The sequence below is a fragment of the Lepisosteus platostomus genome, chromosome 6 (assembly GCF_059453375.1).
Source record: "Lepisosteus platostomus isolate fLepPlt1 chromosome 6, fLepPlt1.hap1, whole genome shotgun sequence".
Lineage (NCBI taxonomy): Eukaryota > Metazoa > Chordata > Actinopteri > Semionotiformes > Lepisosteidae > Lepisosteus > Lepisosteus platostomus.
In genome coordinates, this window is record NC_142616.1 from 14,865,652 (window position 1) to 14,878,995 (window position 13,344).

General features: G+C 51.9%; 2 protein-coding genes across 2 annotated transcripts in view; both read right to left on the minus strand.

The window, feature by feature from the left end:
* The window catches only part of LOC148660524 (syntaxin-1B), a 63,061-nt gene that overhangs the window by 36,997 nt on the left and 12,720 nt on the right, over positions 1 to 13,344 (minus strand). The window lies entirely within an intron of this gene.
* LOC148660525 (uncharacterized) lies at positions 2,625 to 8,788 on the minus strand. Its single transcript, XM_088638114.1, has 3 exons — positions 8,667 to 8,788; positions 3,556 to 8,040; positions 2,625 to 3,158 (listed from the first exon to the last, which is right to left on the minus strand). The coding sequence occupies exons 1-2, from the start codon at positions 8,786 to 8,788 to the stop codon at positions 6,819 to 6,821; spliced, it is 1,344 nt and encodes a 447-aa protein (XP_088494240.1). The 3' UTR covers positions 2,625 to 3,158; positions 3,556 to 6,818.

The following is a 13,344-nucleotide window of genomic DNA, read 5'->3' on the forward strand; positions in this document are numbered from 1 at the left end:
GGATGGTGGGATAAAATTCCTCAAAATGGCTCTTGAACATGCATTAATAACAGAAAACCCACGGGCGGACGAGAGAGAGCAGAGCCAAGCCACACAGAGCCTCTGACTCCGGTAATCCAACTCCTTGTTCTTGGTGGGAGTAAACGCTGTTTAACACAGAGCGTGGCGTTGACACACACTCATTACAGCAATCAATACAATAATTGTTTGCAATGGAGGCAACCCAACATTTGCCCAGCAGCGTGTTTCCATGCCCCTGCTCCTGCCAGACTCCCCCTGCGCCGCAGCCTGATCCAGTCACTCAGCCCATCCCAGGTGATGGCTGGCACGCTGCAGGCACAAGCTGTCTGTTTGCGAGGACTGTTGGCACAGATGCGTCACCTCACTGGAATATTGAATACTGGGTTTTGTAACCGCTGCGCGGCTCGCGGCCTGCTCTGACCTGGAGTGGGCGCCTTGTCGGTTTCTCTGCGTTGTGGGGAGCGAGCGGGTGGTTGAATCACAGTGCTCCAGCTGAGATTTGAGTTCACTGGGGCCCAGTGTTCCAGTCCACTCTAAACCACACTTGGTCAAGACAGCAGAGTGTTGCACTGTCACCTGGTTATTCTCCTGTTAGCCCACTCGTGTCTGGACTTCCTAAAGTCTGGATAATATGGCAAGTGATAACGTGAAGGGGTGGCACAGTAGTGCAGTGGGCAGCATTGCTACCTCACCATGCAGCATTGGTCCAGCCTGGGTTCAGTCTTGGACCTGGGGTGCCGTCTGTGTGCCGTTTGCATGTTCTCCCCATGTGCACATGGGTTGCCCCTCACAGTCCAAAGACATGTTGGCACGTTCATTTGTTTCTGGGGAAAATTGGCCCTGGTGTGAGTGTGTGCTTGAGTCTGTGTGCCCTGTGATGGACTGGTGTCCCATCCAGGGTGTACCCTGCCGTGGTCCCATTGCTTGCTGGGATAGACTGCAGCTCCCCCAGGACCCTGTACCAGATAAAGCAGTTAGTAAATGGATGGATGATGTTGTACTGTCTCTGTACTTATTTCCACAGCATCCCAGACAGAGGTATTGACTTCTGAGGCTGGTGTCTCCGGCTCTGCTGTTCTATAGGCACTGGAACTCCCCTAGCCTCTCAGCCTGATGCATTAATCCAGCGTTTAATCCCACAGATTCCCATGGGAGCTTCCCCCTGTGGTAGCTGCTGACCTGTTCAGAGACATTTCAACAGCTACAGCAGAGAAACATATTTCTCGCACAAGAAGGGGACAAACCAAAGAAAATTCAGGTTGCTAAAGGTGTTTCTGCAAGATCAGCCTGGTAGATGGGCAGTTCTGGCCATGTAAAATAACTAGAAAAGGAGTTTGGGCACGACAGAGTTCAATAGCCTGTGGTGTTATGTTAAGATGGTAAGAGATCAATCAACATGAGAAACCAGAGTCACTGATGGTCAAGCCCAGCATCAGGTCACGAGGGATAAAGACCGAGAGAAGAAAGCGAGACATTTCTGCAGATCTGGTCTAGCTTGCTCAGGACTAATAATACTGATAAAATAAATCCCCATGCCAAAGCTTCACAAAATCATCCAGTTTCTCCACAAACACAGTATGTACAAATCAGCATTCAGCATGAATGTCTGAATCAGGCCAAGCACGACACACCAGGCCGTGTTTGTGCCTGCTCCTCTTTGTGCTTGGTATTGTGTCTCTGCGGAGGTCGTTCTGCGTCAGGCCTGGGTGTCTCAATGGGAGCTCGTGCACAGGCAGTCTAATCGAGAGCCCGAGCAGCCTGCCCTGTTGCAGAAGGCAGTGGAGTCATGTAACTGATCTCTCTGTCCCACCCTACAGGTGATCGCCCCTGTGTCGCTCAGGCAACAGTCATATGCTGTCCTTGCAGAACCCAGCACACGATTCGCAATCGGCACCCGTAGACAGACATGCTGATGGACACCAGCTAGACGTGGATGCTAGGCAGTGCTTCATCAGTTTGCATTTCAGACCCCTAAACGAGCCCTGAAACACAGGAACTAGTACAGGTGGAGGCTTAATCCCACTCCCGTGCAACATTTCTGCAGCTGACAGCGGTTTAGAGAAAGCCAGTACTTTCACACACAGGGACAGATGCCCACACACAGCAGAGGCTACAGGGAGAGAGATCGGCACACAATTAGCAACTTTACAGGCACTAACACACACAGCACAGGCTACTGGGAGAGAGATTGGCACACAGCAACTTTACAGACACTAACACACACAGCACAGGCTATAGGGAGAGAGATCGGCACACAATCAGCAACTTTACAGACACTAACACACACAGCACAGGCTACTGGGAGAGAGATCGGCACACAGCAACTTTACAGACACTAACACACACAGCACAGGACACAATGAGAGAGATCGGCACACAGCAACTTTACAGACACCAACACACACAGCACAGGACACAATGAGAGAGATCGGCACACAATCACACACAAAAAAACACCGACAGTAATGATGCCCAAACAATGCTTGATCTTTCCCTTCCGTTTCTCCGCCATGCAAGTTTCTGTGTCAGAAATGAGTGAATAAAACGTGCTCTTCCGTCTGGAGAAAGGTGCAGCATATGAACAGAATCCCAACACGATCACATGACACTTGGCAAAGGACATTTATTGAGAGAACATACAGTACACGCCACACAGCATGCAGTTCCAGTGAAGGGAGACAGTTGTGGTACACAGACTCATGCACAATCTTAACAAAAGCCACAGCTGACTTTCAGCTTCAAAGGCGAGTGTTTTGAAGGAACATTCTGAACATGACATGCAGGTACAGTGCAAGTACACAGGGTTACAGCACATGCAGGATTTAGTTACAAACACAGAGCAATGATTTGTACAGAAATAAGGTCACATGCTGTAGGAAGAGGGACAGGATTCGTGCACAAGATTCTGTATGACAACAAGTTCGACCAGGCCCAGCTGTCAGTAACTCGCAATCACTCCTGATGTCATTTCCTGTCTTAAAACAGTATAATACTGCGCATGATCCCCTTCTCTCCCTCGAATACGTCTTCTTGCATCCCAGCTCCACCCCTTCTCCACCTCTGCAGCTGCCCCCTGGTCACTCCTCGGTCTGCATGGGGGTCCCAGCCTCCTCGTCCTCTGGCCAGGGGGGTCAGCCCTCAGCCAAGCAGGTTAAACCAGATTTTCAAAAAAGTACTCCAGAATCTTTTCAGTGCATTTAACTTTTTTTCCCAGTGAAATAAATTCCCAGTGAATTTATTTGACAAGGCATGAGTTTAAGTCTCCTAAACTGGAAACATCTAACTGGGGGTTACAGTTTGTCCTGCTTCTGCGGGCTGTGGGACAGGAGGGGTGATGCTCGTGGTTAAACTCCCAGAGTGCCCTGCGAATTACAGCTTTGATTCTCCCTTTCTGTAGGATCTGACCTGAGCTGGGTTCTTTCAAACCAGACCTGGATTTATTCTCAGTTTGCCCTTTGCTTAGAGAGCCATGTTGCATGTGACATTTACAGTTGACAGAGACCTTGGTGAAGAGGCAGACAGTCATTCCAATACCTGCATTACCCGAGGATTACCTGTCAGACTTGAGGATGTTAGCTGATCATAGCCCATGTCAGGGGTGTTTATTCAGCAGTCACTAGTGATGTCACACAGACATCTCACCAGTCACTAGTGATGTCACCCAGACAGCTCGCCAGTCACTAGTGATGTCACACAGACATCTTGCCAGTCACCAGCAATGACACACAGACAGCTCGCCAGTCACTAGTGATGTCACCCAGACAGCTCGCCAGTCTCTAGTGATTTCACCCAGACAGCTCACCAGTCACTAGTGATGTCATCCAAACAGTTTGCAAGTCACTAGTGATGTCTCCCAAACAGCTCGCCAGTCACTAGTGATGTCACCCAGACAGTTCTCCAGTCACTAGTGATGACACCCAGACAGCTCGCCAGTCACTAGTGATGTCACCCAGACATCTCGTCAGTCACTAGCGATGACTCCCAGACAGCTCACCAGTCACTAGCGATGACACACAGATGGTTACGAGCTATGTCATCCAAATAGCCTCCAGATAGTTCTCTTCAGCATCAAATAGAGGCTGATGATTGAAAAGTTAGAAGTTGTCTCATTTAAATAGGTCTAAAGGCTCATTAGGATGTGAATAACAAAAAAGAAAAGGAATTCAAGCACCATTTGCTCCTGCTCTGACCCAAAGCTCTGGATCTCTATACCTAAGGATATCAGAGAGTCATATTCCCTAAACTCTTTCAAATCCAGACTCAGGACCTTCTTCTCTAGAAGGGCTCTTCTTTAACTCTGACAGCCCTTTACATCCCTATTGCCTTCCAAACCATCGTTGTAGCTGCAGTTTTGCTGTTTCCTCTGCTTGTGTTCTTTTCTTGTAAAGCACTATAAGAAGCCACTGTTCAGGGCACTATATCAAATAAAGTTTATTATTATTAAAATATGTCACCAGCTCTTGCATTATTTGGTAGTGTAGAAACACTGTCATTCTTTCTGTCTGCCCTTTCATGTTCAGATCACACACTGTACACAATATGGAGTAAGATACTGAGAGCAAGCTTTCAAATCCCAGCTGCACGTTGCTCCAAAGCTCACGGATGAAGATGCGATTCCATGCCTCCCTGTGATCGTTTAAATCTGCCTCCATCCTCAGCTCATCAGACAGCTGAGAGAAACCCTCTCTAGGTCACTGCCGCTGCAAACTGATGTTCCTTCATCAGCAGAGCCCCAAAGACGTCCAGACCAGCACACACACAACCTCAATCTACCTCCCCCATCATCTTCACACCTGTGAAGCACAGAAATAATCCCAGACTAGCTCACGTCTTTCATTTGCAGACAAAGGCATGAATGTACCCTTGATTTCAGCTGGACAACACAGGGTTTAAAACAGAGAACAGGAGGCACTACTTTACGCGCAGGGAGGTGGGAGTGTGGAACAACCTGCCCAGCTATGTTGTTGAAGCTGATACCCTGACTTCTTTCATAGACACAGCTGGATGAGATCCTGGGATCAATTAACTACTAATTACCAAATTGGGCAGCTGGGCAGAACAGCCTCCTCGCATCTGTGACCTGTCTTGCGTAGCTCTCCGTAGAAGCCCAACACAGCAGGCAGGGTTCAGATCAAAACGGGCCAGTGTGACTTAATTGGACCAGTTCAGTTCTCCCAGGCAGCCCCCCTTCGGCACTTGAGGACTAGGTTTTGAAGAGCTCCAGTAATGACACTTTGGTATTGGCAGTAGTGCAGTCCCTCTGCTGGCCTCCGGGGGGAGCCTGTGCCCAAGTCAGCGGCTGTATCGGTCGCCTGCAGCTCCTGCCGCAGTCGGTGCTGCTTTGCAGTTTCGCTGCTGGGGTGTGTGTGACAAGAGGCCGCGTGGGGGATGTCAGGAGATTCGGAGACTCCGAAAGGTGACAAGTAGGAGGGAGCGAGAATGAGAGAGAGAGAGACTGGGGTGTGATGGGAGGACGGAATGAGCAGAAACACGAGTCGGATGGAGAGAGAGAGACGCCAGGGTGCCCTACGGTACCCTGCACTAAACTGGCACACAGTAACTCGGCAGCCTGGGCAGCCCATGAAATTCGAGCGGTCTCGTCCACATTAGTTGGAGACTCAGTTGGTGACGTGGTCCAGTCGAGCTACCCGGCTGGTTTCGAGCAGAGCCTGAAGTTACTTCCAAAAGAGCCGCGGCTCTCAGCGCTATGAGAGCAAAGGGCAGGACGCAGACGAGAGGACACCATTCAGCCCGTCTGGTCGTAAGTAGTTAATTGATCCCAGCATCTCATCCAGCTGCTTCTTGAAGTCAACAACATGGCTGGGCAGCTTGTTCCACACCCCCACCACCCTCTGTGTAAAGTAAAGCCTCCTGTCCTGACTGGAGGATCTCAACCAGCTGTTTCTTGAGAGAAGTCAGGGGATCGGCTTCAACGGCATGGCTGGGCAGCTTGTTCCACACCCCCGCCACCCTCTGTGTAAAGAAGTGTCTCCTGTTCTCAGTTTCAAATGCGCTTCCCTGTACTTTCCTCTTGCGTCCTCTGTTTCTTGTTTCACTGTTGATCCTGAAGAAATTGACTGTGTCGGTTTGGGAGAACTATTGGCTGGTGGATCTTTATCGGATGGATTCCAGAGCAGCCATATCTTTTTTAGAACAAAATTGTGCACATTGTTAAATAATATGAACAGTATCTAAATGCAGACAGTCTAAAAAACGGAATCTCTTTAATCTCTGACACAGTCTCCCCAGCCGACCTACAGTCCCACAGGGGACGCCAACCAGGGGACACAAATGGAAACTCCAGGCAACCGGTTATAAAACTGAGAATAAGGAGGCACTACCTTACACAAAGGGTGGTAGGAGTACAGAACAAGCAACTCAGCCAGGTTATCAAAGCAGATACAAAGGATGCTCTCCAGAATAAGATCCTGGGATCAGTAAGCTTATTAACTACCTAACAGGCGAGATGGGACGAATGCCTTCTCTCCTGTGTGACAGCTCTTGTGTTCTATATAAGAAGCGCTGGGCCATGCAGTGTGTACACGCTACAGCCTACAGAAGCTCTAATAAGTATGCAGATTGTATAGCCACTAGTTATGCATTGCGCTGATGTCCTCCTGCACCCCAATCATAAATATTCTGTACATCAGGTACAAAGCCTGCTGAAATAACCAGTCCCAGAAAAGCAATCCTCCCTGCTTGAATAATTTAGAGGTAATGGATTCGCAGAAGGAGCAGAAAAGCCCTTCCTCTGCTTCCCCAGAGACCGCTGTCCAGATGGCCGGTCGATCAATAACTCAATACTGACTTGGCCGGAGTGGGGGCGGAGCGTGACCTAGCACACACACAGAAGCCAGAGGCCTCAGTGGCTTTCTCAGCGTCGGACACGAGTGTGGTTTGAACTGCTCTGGGCCTGATATAAATAGAAACCCCAGAGGCCAAAGGCTTACGCCTGCTAGCTCAGTGCGTCTGGAGTCACACTCTGACGCCCGTGCAGCGCGTTCCTCGTTCGAGCTTCGTCTTTTGCCAGCCGGGTGCTGAGCCTCAGGTTTTCTGAACCGTACTGTGCTGCCGTACGGAGAGGGGTGATCGATCACGGCGCTGTGGAAGATGCAGGTTTCTGGGGCTCGCTGTCGCACTCTCAGGCTCGGCGGAGAGGAGCACTGTGAGTTAGCGTGTTTCTGATGAGCACAGGGATCAGCCTGCTCTGAGGACAGACAGGCAGGGGGACAGGCAGGGAGACAGACAGAGAGACAGACAGGCAGGGAGACAGGGAGATAGAGAGACAGACAGGGAGACAGAGAGACAGACAGGCAGGGAGACAGGGAAATAGACAGAGAGACAGACAGGGAGATAGAGAGACAGACAGGGAGACAGGCAGACTTGGAGACAGAGAGACAGACAGGCAGGGAGACAGGGAGACAGGGAGACAGACAGGGAGACAGGCAGACAGGGAGACATAGAGAGACACAGGCAGGGAGACAGGGAAATAGACAGAGAGACGGACAGGGAGATAGAGAGACAGACAGGGAGGCAGGCAGACAGGGAGGCAGGCAGACAGGGAGATAGACAGACAGGCAGGGAGACAGATAGAGAGGCAGACAGACAGGGAGACAGGCAGGCAGGGAGATAGACTGGTGGGGAGACAGGGAGATAGACAGAGAGACAGACAAGCAGGGAGAGGGAGAGGGAGACAGGTGGAGATTAGATGGGTGGAGGGATGGAGGGGTGAACACACACCCAGGGAGAGGGAGGTGGGGGGGTGGAGGGCTACACTGCGCAGCGCACACAGACGCGGGGAGAGGCAGAGAGCAGGGGGAGCCGGCGTGGGCGTCTGTGTGTGTGTCCAGCGACTGGCTCTGCTGACTCAGCTCCTGCAGCAGAGACAACACGCTTCCCACTCCCCCCCTGTCTCTGTCTCCCCCCTCCACCGCCTCCACCGCCTCACGCTGGCAGGGGCTGCAGGCACACGCAGGCTCCCCCGACACCACCCAGCCAGACCGACCGAGTTCTGGTTCTCTGAACCCACAGAATCAGAACCGGGCAGCCCGTTCGCTCTGCCAGCACTGCGGTGGGCGCCCGCCCCCTCCTGCACTGCAGATCCCCTCTTCTATAAATCCTGCTGGACCAGGGTAGGGCTCGGCTCTGCCGAAGTGCAGTACGAGCACATCAAGCGATCGGAGAAAGAAAACAAGATCTCCCGGACCCGTCCGGAACCGCATCGGCCTTTAGCTTTGCCGTCACCCACGTCGATAGCGGCGTACCGCAACCACACAGCCCCGTCTAAACCCGATCAATAACAGGGTGAGACAATTAGACTGATCAATCACGCAGAAAAGTTCATTCTATCAGAAGAGCTCTCACTGATCTGATCAATAGCACTGATCTCCCAATACTCTCACTGGGTACCAGTGACCCTCCCTCGTCGACAGCACGGCTCACACGCCCCGGCCAACAGCGCAGATCAACGGCATCGATCCGCCGATCCCTTCAGATGATCTAATCTAGCGCCTCGGCTTTCGGCGGCGTGAAGCCGCAGCGCTCAGAGAGCTGCGCTGCTCAATAATCCCGACAGGGCCTGCTCCCGCACAAAGACACCGGAAAACTCTGCCCGGAACGTCCTGGCATCAACAGAGCATGCGCACCGCAGTCTCATGGCGCTGCAGTGGTCAGGATCGCTGCCTGTTTGTACGTTTGTGCACAGACTGTCGTCGGCAGTCCAGCGCTGGTAGGTGATCGTGGTGATCTTGACCGTGGAGGTCGGCATCTGGGAAAACTGGCCCTGGCGCGAGTGTGTGTGCCTGTGTCTGTCTGCCCTGCGACGGACTGGCGTCTCATCCAGGGCGTATCCTGCCTTGTGCCTGTTGCTAACTAGGATAGACTCCAGATCCCCCATGACCCCACACTAGATAGAGCAGTTAGAAAACAGATGGGTGGATGAGCAGTCCATTCCATAGCTGCTCAAGAGCACCTAGAAAGGCCCAGGAGTCACAAAATGAGGTTCACCGGCCCAGCCCGGTACGAGCTGTACTTGGTACACTTGTGCCCCGCTGTCGAACGACACAGTTTCAGCGTAATGTCTGGGGCTCATGGGAAATCTGGGACTCACTCATGCAAGACGCACAATCAGAAGGTGGCCGAGACCCCAACCCAGAGACACCATTCCGAGGGAACACAGGGGTCGCTGACCTCGATCAGCAGAGGTCGAAGCAGAGACGATGTGTGAGTGTACACGGCTCACTGACTGATGCCAGAGCAGCTCACACACCACAATAGTGCTCCTAACTCTTACCCCATAGCAGCCCGGGGACCTCCTGCCAGCACCAGGAAAACTGATCAATGCCTGATCACCCAATAGCATCAGACAGTATCAATAAAACTAGTCAATACCACTCACACCCACTACCACCAGACAGTCCAGGTAAAGTAACACTGCTCAACTGCATTGATATCTGCCACCTTGCTATCAATAACAACGGGACTTGCTAAATCAGACATTGATCAATAACTCTGACCAGTTCCAGTGGCCCAATACCATCAGAGAGTTGCAATTTCTTCGCAGTACACATTGATTCACATTGATAAACTGCGTGATTGTCCATCTATTGAGTTGTTAGCAGTTGAAAGGCCTAACTGTGGCCAAGAACTGGACTTTTTTAAATCTGTATATAATGACACATGGATATCTGGGACAAACATAACACAGATGTAGGTTTATCTCAGGTGGCACACTGGGGCAGTAATTACCACTGCTGCCTCACAGCACTGGAGTCCTGGGTTCAAATCCTGTGGTCCTGTCTGTGTGGAGTTTGCATGTTCTCCACATGCTTTCCTCTGGTCTACTTCCACAGTCCCAAGACAAGACAGACCAGTAGGTTAATCGACATTGGCTGTGGTGTGAGTGTGTGTGTGTCTGTGTGTGTGCCCAGGCTGTACCCTGCCTTGCGCCCCTGTGAACTCGTACTGAATGTAGCAGTGAGGAAACGGAGGGGTAGGTAATTATGTTTCAGGAGATAACAGGGGACATTTTTTTACCGCTATTAGGAATTAACAGCGCTGTCTGATTAATAATAAGGATGAAACACGAGTCCCCAGTGTATCTGGGGCTCACACCGACAATCAGACAATTATTTGTTAATTACAGGCTGGTGTGTGCCCTTGGCTCTGCTGTGTTCAGGTGCGGAGCCGCTGTCTCTCGGCACAGAAGGCCGCAGAAGGACACCAGCAGCATGCGTGTTAACTCTAAACTCACGGGCGCTCCGGGTTCAATAATCCGACACACGACGGCCGGCTTGCGACGCACAGAGACCGTCCTTGAGGGGACCCGGGATGAACACAGTGGGAAGAGAGGAGTAGTCTGGTCTGTGATAGCACTGGGAGGGCCTCTGCTGCTCTGATGTCACATCCTCCGTGACCTCACTTCCTGGGGAGCGAGCCCCGCCACAACTGCTCTATAGCGCCCCCTTGGTTCTCCCCTCTCTCTCTGCAACTCCTGGGTGACCATACCACAGCTTCTTCCCCCTGAATTCCCCATGATCACCCTTAAACACGGGCTCTTGTCAGGTGCCATTATTCCTCGTGAAGCAGAGCTGCTTCCTCAAACATGAAGTCGGAGGGTGCAGCCTGCAGTGAGGGGAATTTCTGCAGATCCTTCTGTGGCAACAGAGCACAGAAGACGCCGCCTCTTAGAAGAACAGATGGATTATCTCCTTTCTCCTCTTGCTCGTTGGACATCGGGAATATAACACTCTAAGAATGTGACAGTGGGCAAGGGCAAGTCACCAGCAGGGCCTGTTGAGCAAGATGTGCTTGTGTGCATGTTCACTTCTACTTCTCTGGTTGTGTGTGTGTGTGCTCGTCTGGATGTGCATGCATGTGTCTGTGCTCGGGCCCCAGCACTACTAGGCAGCGATGCTCACCACTGCGCCACCATAATATTCCCAAAATAACACTCCCTATTCAAAAGATGGCATTTTACAAAGATTATATTCTGTTCCTGCTCTGTTCCTGTTCTATTCCGCTCCTGTTCCTGCTCTGTTACTGTTCTAATCCTCTCCTGTTCCTGCTCTGTTCCTGCTCTGTTCCTATTCTATTCCGCTCCTGTTCCTGCTCTGTTCCTGTTCTATTCCGCTCCTGTTCCTGTTCTGTTCCTGTTCTAATCCTCTCCTGTTCCTGCTCTGTTCCTGTTCTATTCCTCTCCTGTTCCTGTTCTGTGCCTGTTCTAATCCTCTCCTGTTCCTGCTCTGTTCCTGTTCTCTTCCTGTCCTGTTCCTGTTCTCTTCCTGTGCCTATACTATTCCTCTCCTGTTCCTGTTCTGTGCCTGTTCATTCCTCTCCTGTTTCTGCTCTGTGCCAGTTCTGTTCCTGTTTTGTGCCAGCCCCATGTCCTCTTGGCTGTTTGAAGCTGTCTAGCCCAGATCCTTAATCCTTAAGCTCAGTTACTCGTCTCCTCTCACCCCAGAGGCAGACTGTCTCCCGCTCAGAGCTGCGTCTTTGAAACCGAACCCAGGAGGCACATCTGTAAAGTAAAGGCTGTTGGGGGGGTCAGGAACAACACGCTCAGCCATGCTATTGAAGACGAGCCCCTGGGACCTTTCAAGAAGCTGCTGAGATCAATAAACTATGAACAGCCAAACAGGCAGGATGGCCCGAATGCCCTCCTCTGATCCAAACCAGTTTTTTTATGTACGTGTATGTCCTCACGATGGGCGTCTTGCGGGCTCAGAGCACGCTGCCCTTTCAACAACACGATACAGGAATCTAACGGCCGATCATCAGACAGGTTTCAGCGCTTGTTAAAAGAAAAAAACTCCCACTGTTCATCGCATGTGTGAAGACACTGGCTGTTTTTTTTCTGTGGCCCCTATGCCAAGAGGAAGGTACTGCACAGCCACTGGAGAGCCTGAACGCTGGGGACGTTTGTCCGTAAAGGCTCGGGTTACAGCTCGGTTACACTGGCGGCCTCTAGTGGTAGGGGAGGGACCTACTCCTAAAAACATCTGCAGTACCAGCAGGCCACGCGCCCTCTTGCTGTCTGTAGGCCTAACAAGCGGAGGTGATTCTGGGTGACGCTGGCTCACACACAGGCTATGTCTTCTGTCTTTGAAAAGGAGGAGGAGTGCATTATAGCTTCCCAGTGGCCCTACGGGGGCTGCAGGAGACAAGTCATATCACCCAGCAGCTCACAGCTGGCAGCCCACTGGAGCTCAGCAAGTGTGAGACTGGCCAGTACCTGGAGGGGAGACTCCTGGGAAAAACTAAGGTTGCTGCTGGAAGAGGTGTTAGTGGGGCCAGTAGGAAGTGCTCACCCTGCAATCTATGTGGGTCCTTACCCCTAAAGTGGGTTCTCTAATGGTGGAGAAACTATACTATAAAAAGGCGCCGTCCTTCAGATGAGATGTAAAACCGAGGTCCCGACTCTCTGTGGTCATTAAAAACCCCAGGGTGTTTCTCAAAGAAAGAAGGGGTGTTACCCCGATGTCCTGGCCTTTACCAGTCATGGCCTCCTAATAACCCCCCTCTCTGAACTGGCTTCATCACTCTGCTCTCCTCCCCACTGAGAGCAGGTGTGTGTGAGCAGACGGGGTCGAGCTGCCCATGATCGCCACTCCCCCAGGCAGCGCTGCCCCCACTGGGTCGGCCAGGGCTTCTCAGCGCCAGCGCCCCCTGCTGGCAACCTGGAGCTTGCAGGCAAGGGCCTCTTTTCCAAAGGGTGCTGGAGCCCTGCTAGGGCCAGTGTGGGCTGTGATCTGAGCTGTAAGCAGCTCGGGGGCAGAGAAGTCTGTTGACCCTGTACAGACGGGACCAGGGCGTGGCCACACCCACTGTGGGCTGTACTGGGGTTGTCTTTGACGGGGGCAGGGGACTCCAGTATGAACTGGACCGAGCTATCTGGATCCAGACTTCATCACAGCACTGTCTGGACTGAAGCTCTCCAGGACCAGGGGACCTCAGTGTTGACTGTACTAGGGTTTGGGACTCAAGTACTAACTCGACCCAAGCCTGGACACCCTAGCACTCTTTGGACTGGGGATCACCAGAACTGCAGCTGGCTGTACTGGAGACCTCTGTGGCTGACCGGATCAGAGCTCTCTGGATCCACAGCTGGGTACCCCTGTGCTGACTTGACCAGGGTTCTCTGAGACAGGGCTTGGGGACCCCAGAAATAACTAGATCGGGGATCTCCCGGTCTAGGGTGGAAGATCCCTACTTATGACAGCAGAGCAGAATAATTCCAGTGGGTGAGCAGCTGGAATTGTTCCTGGTCTAGGGGGGAATGTGACTTGCAGACAGATGAAGCATTTTCGGCCACGGGTCGAAATA

Excerpts from the sequence above, each read along its gene's own strand:
- LOC148660525 (XM_088638114.1), bottom strand. The coding sequence starts at position 8,788 with ATGCCGACCTCCACGGTCAAGATCACCACGATCACCTACCAGCGCTGG. Across the intron at positions 8,041-8,666 it reads TGCAGCGCCATGAGACTGCG|AGAACCAGAACTCGGTCGGT; the intron begins GTGCGCATGCTC and ends CTGTGGGTTCAG.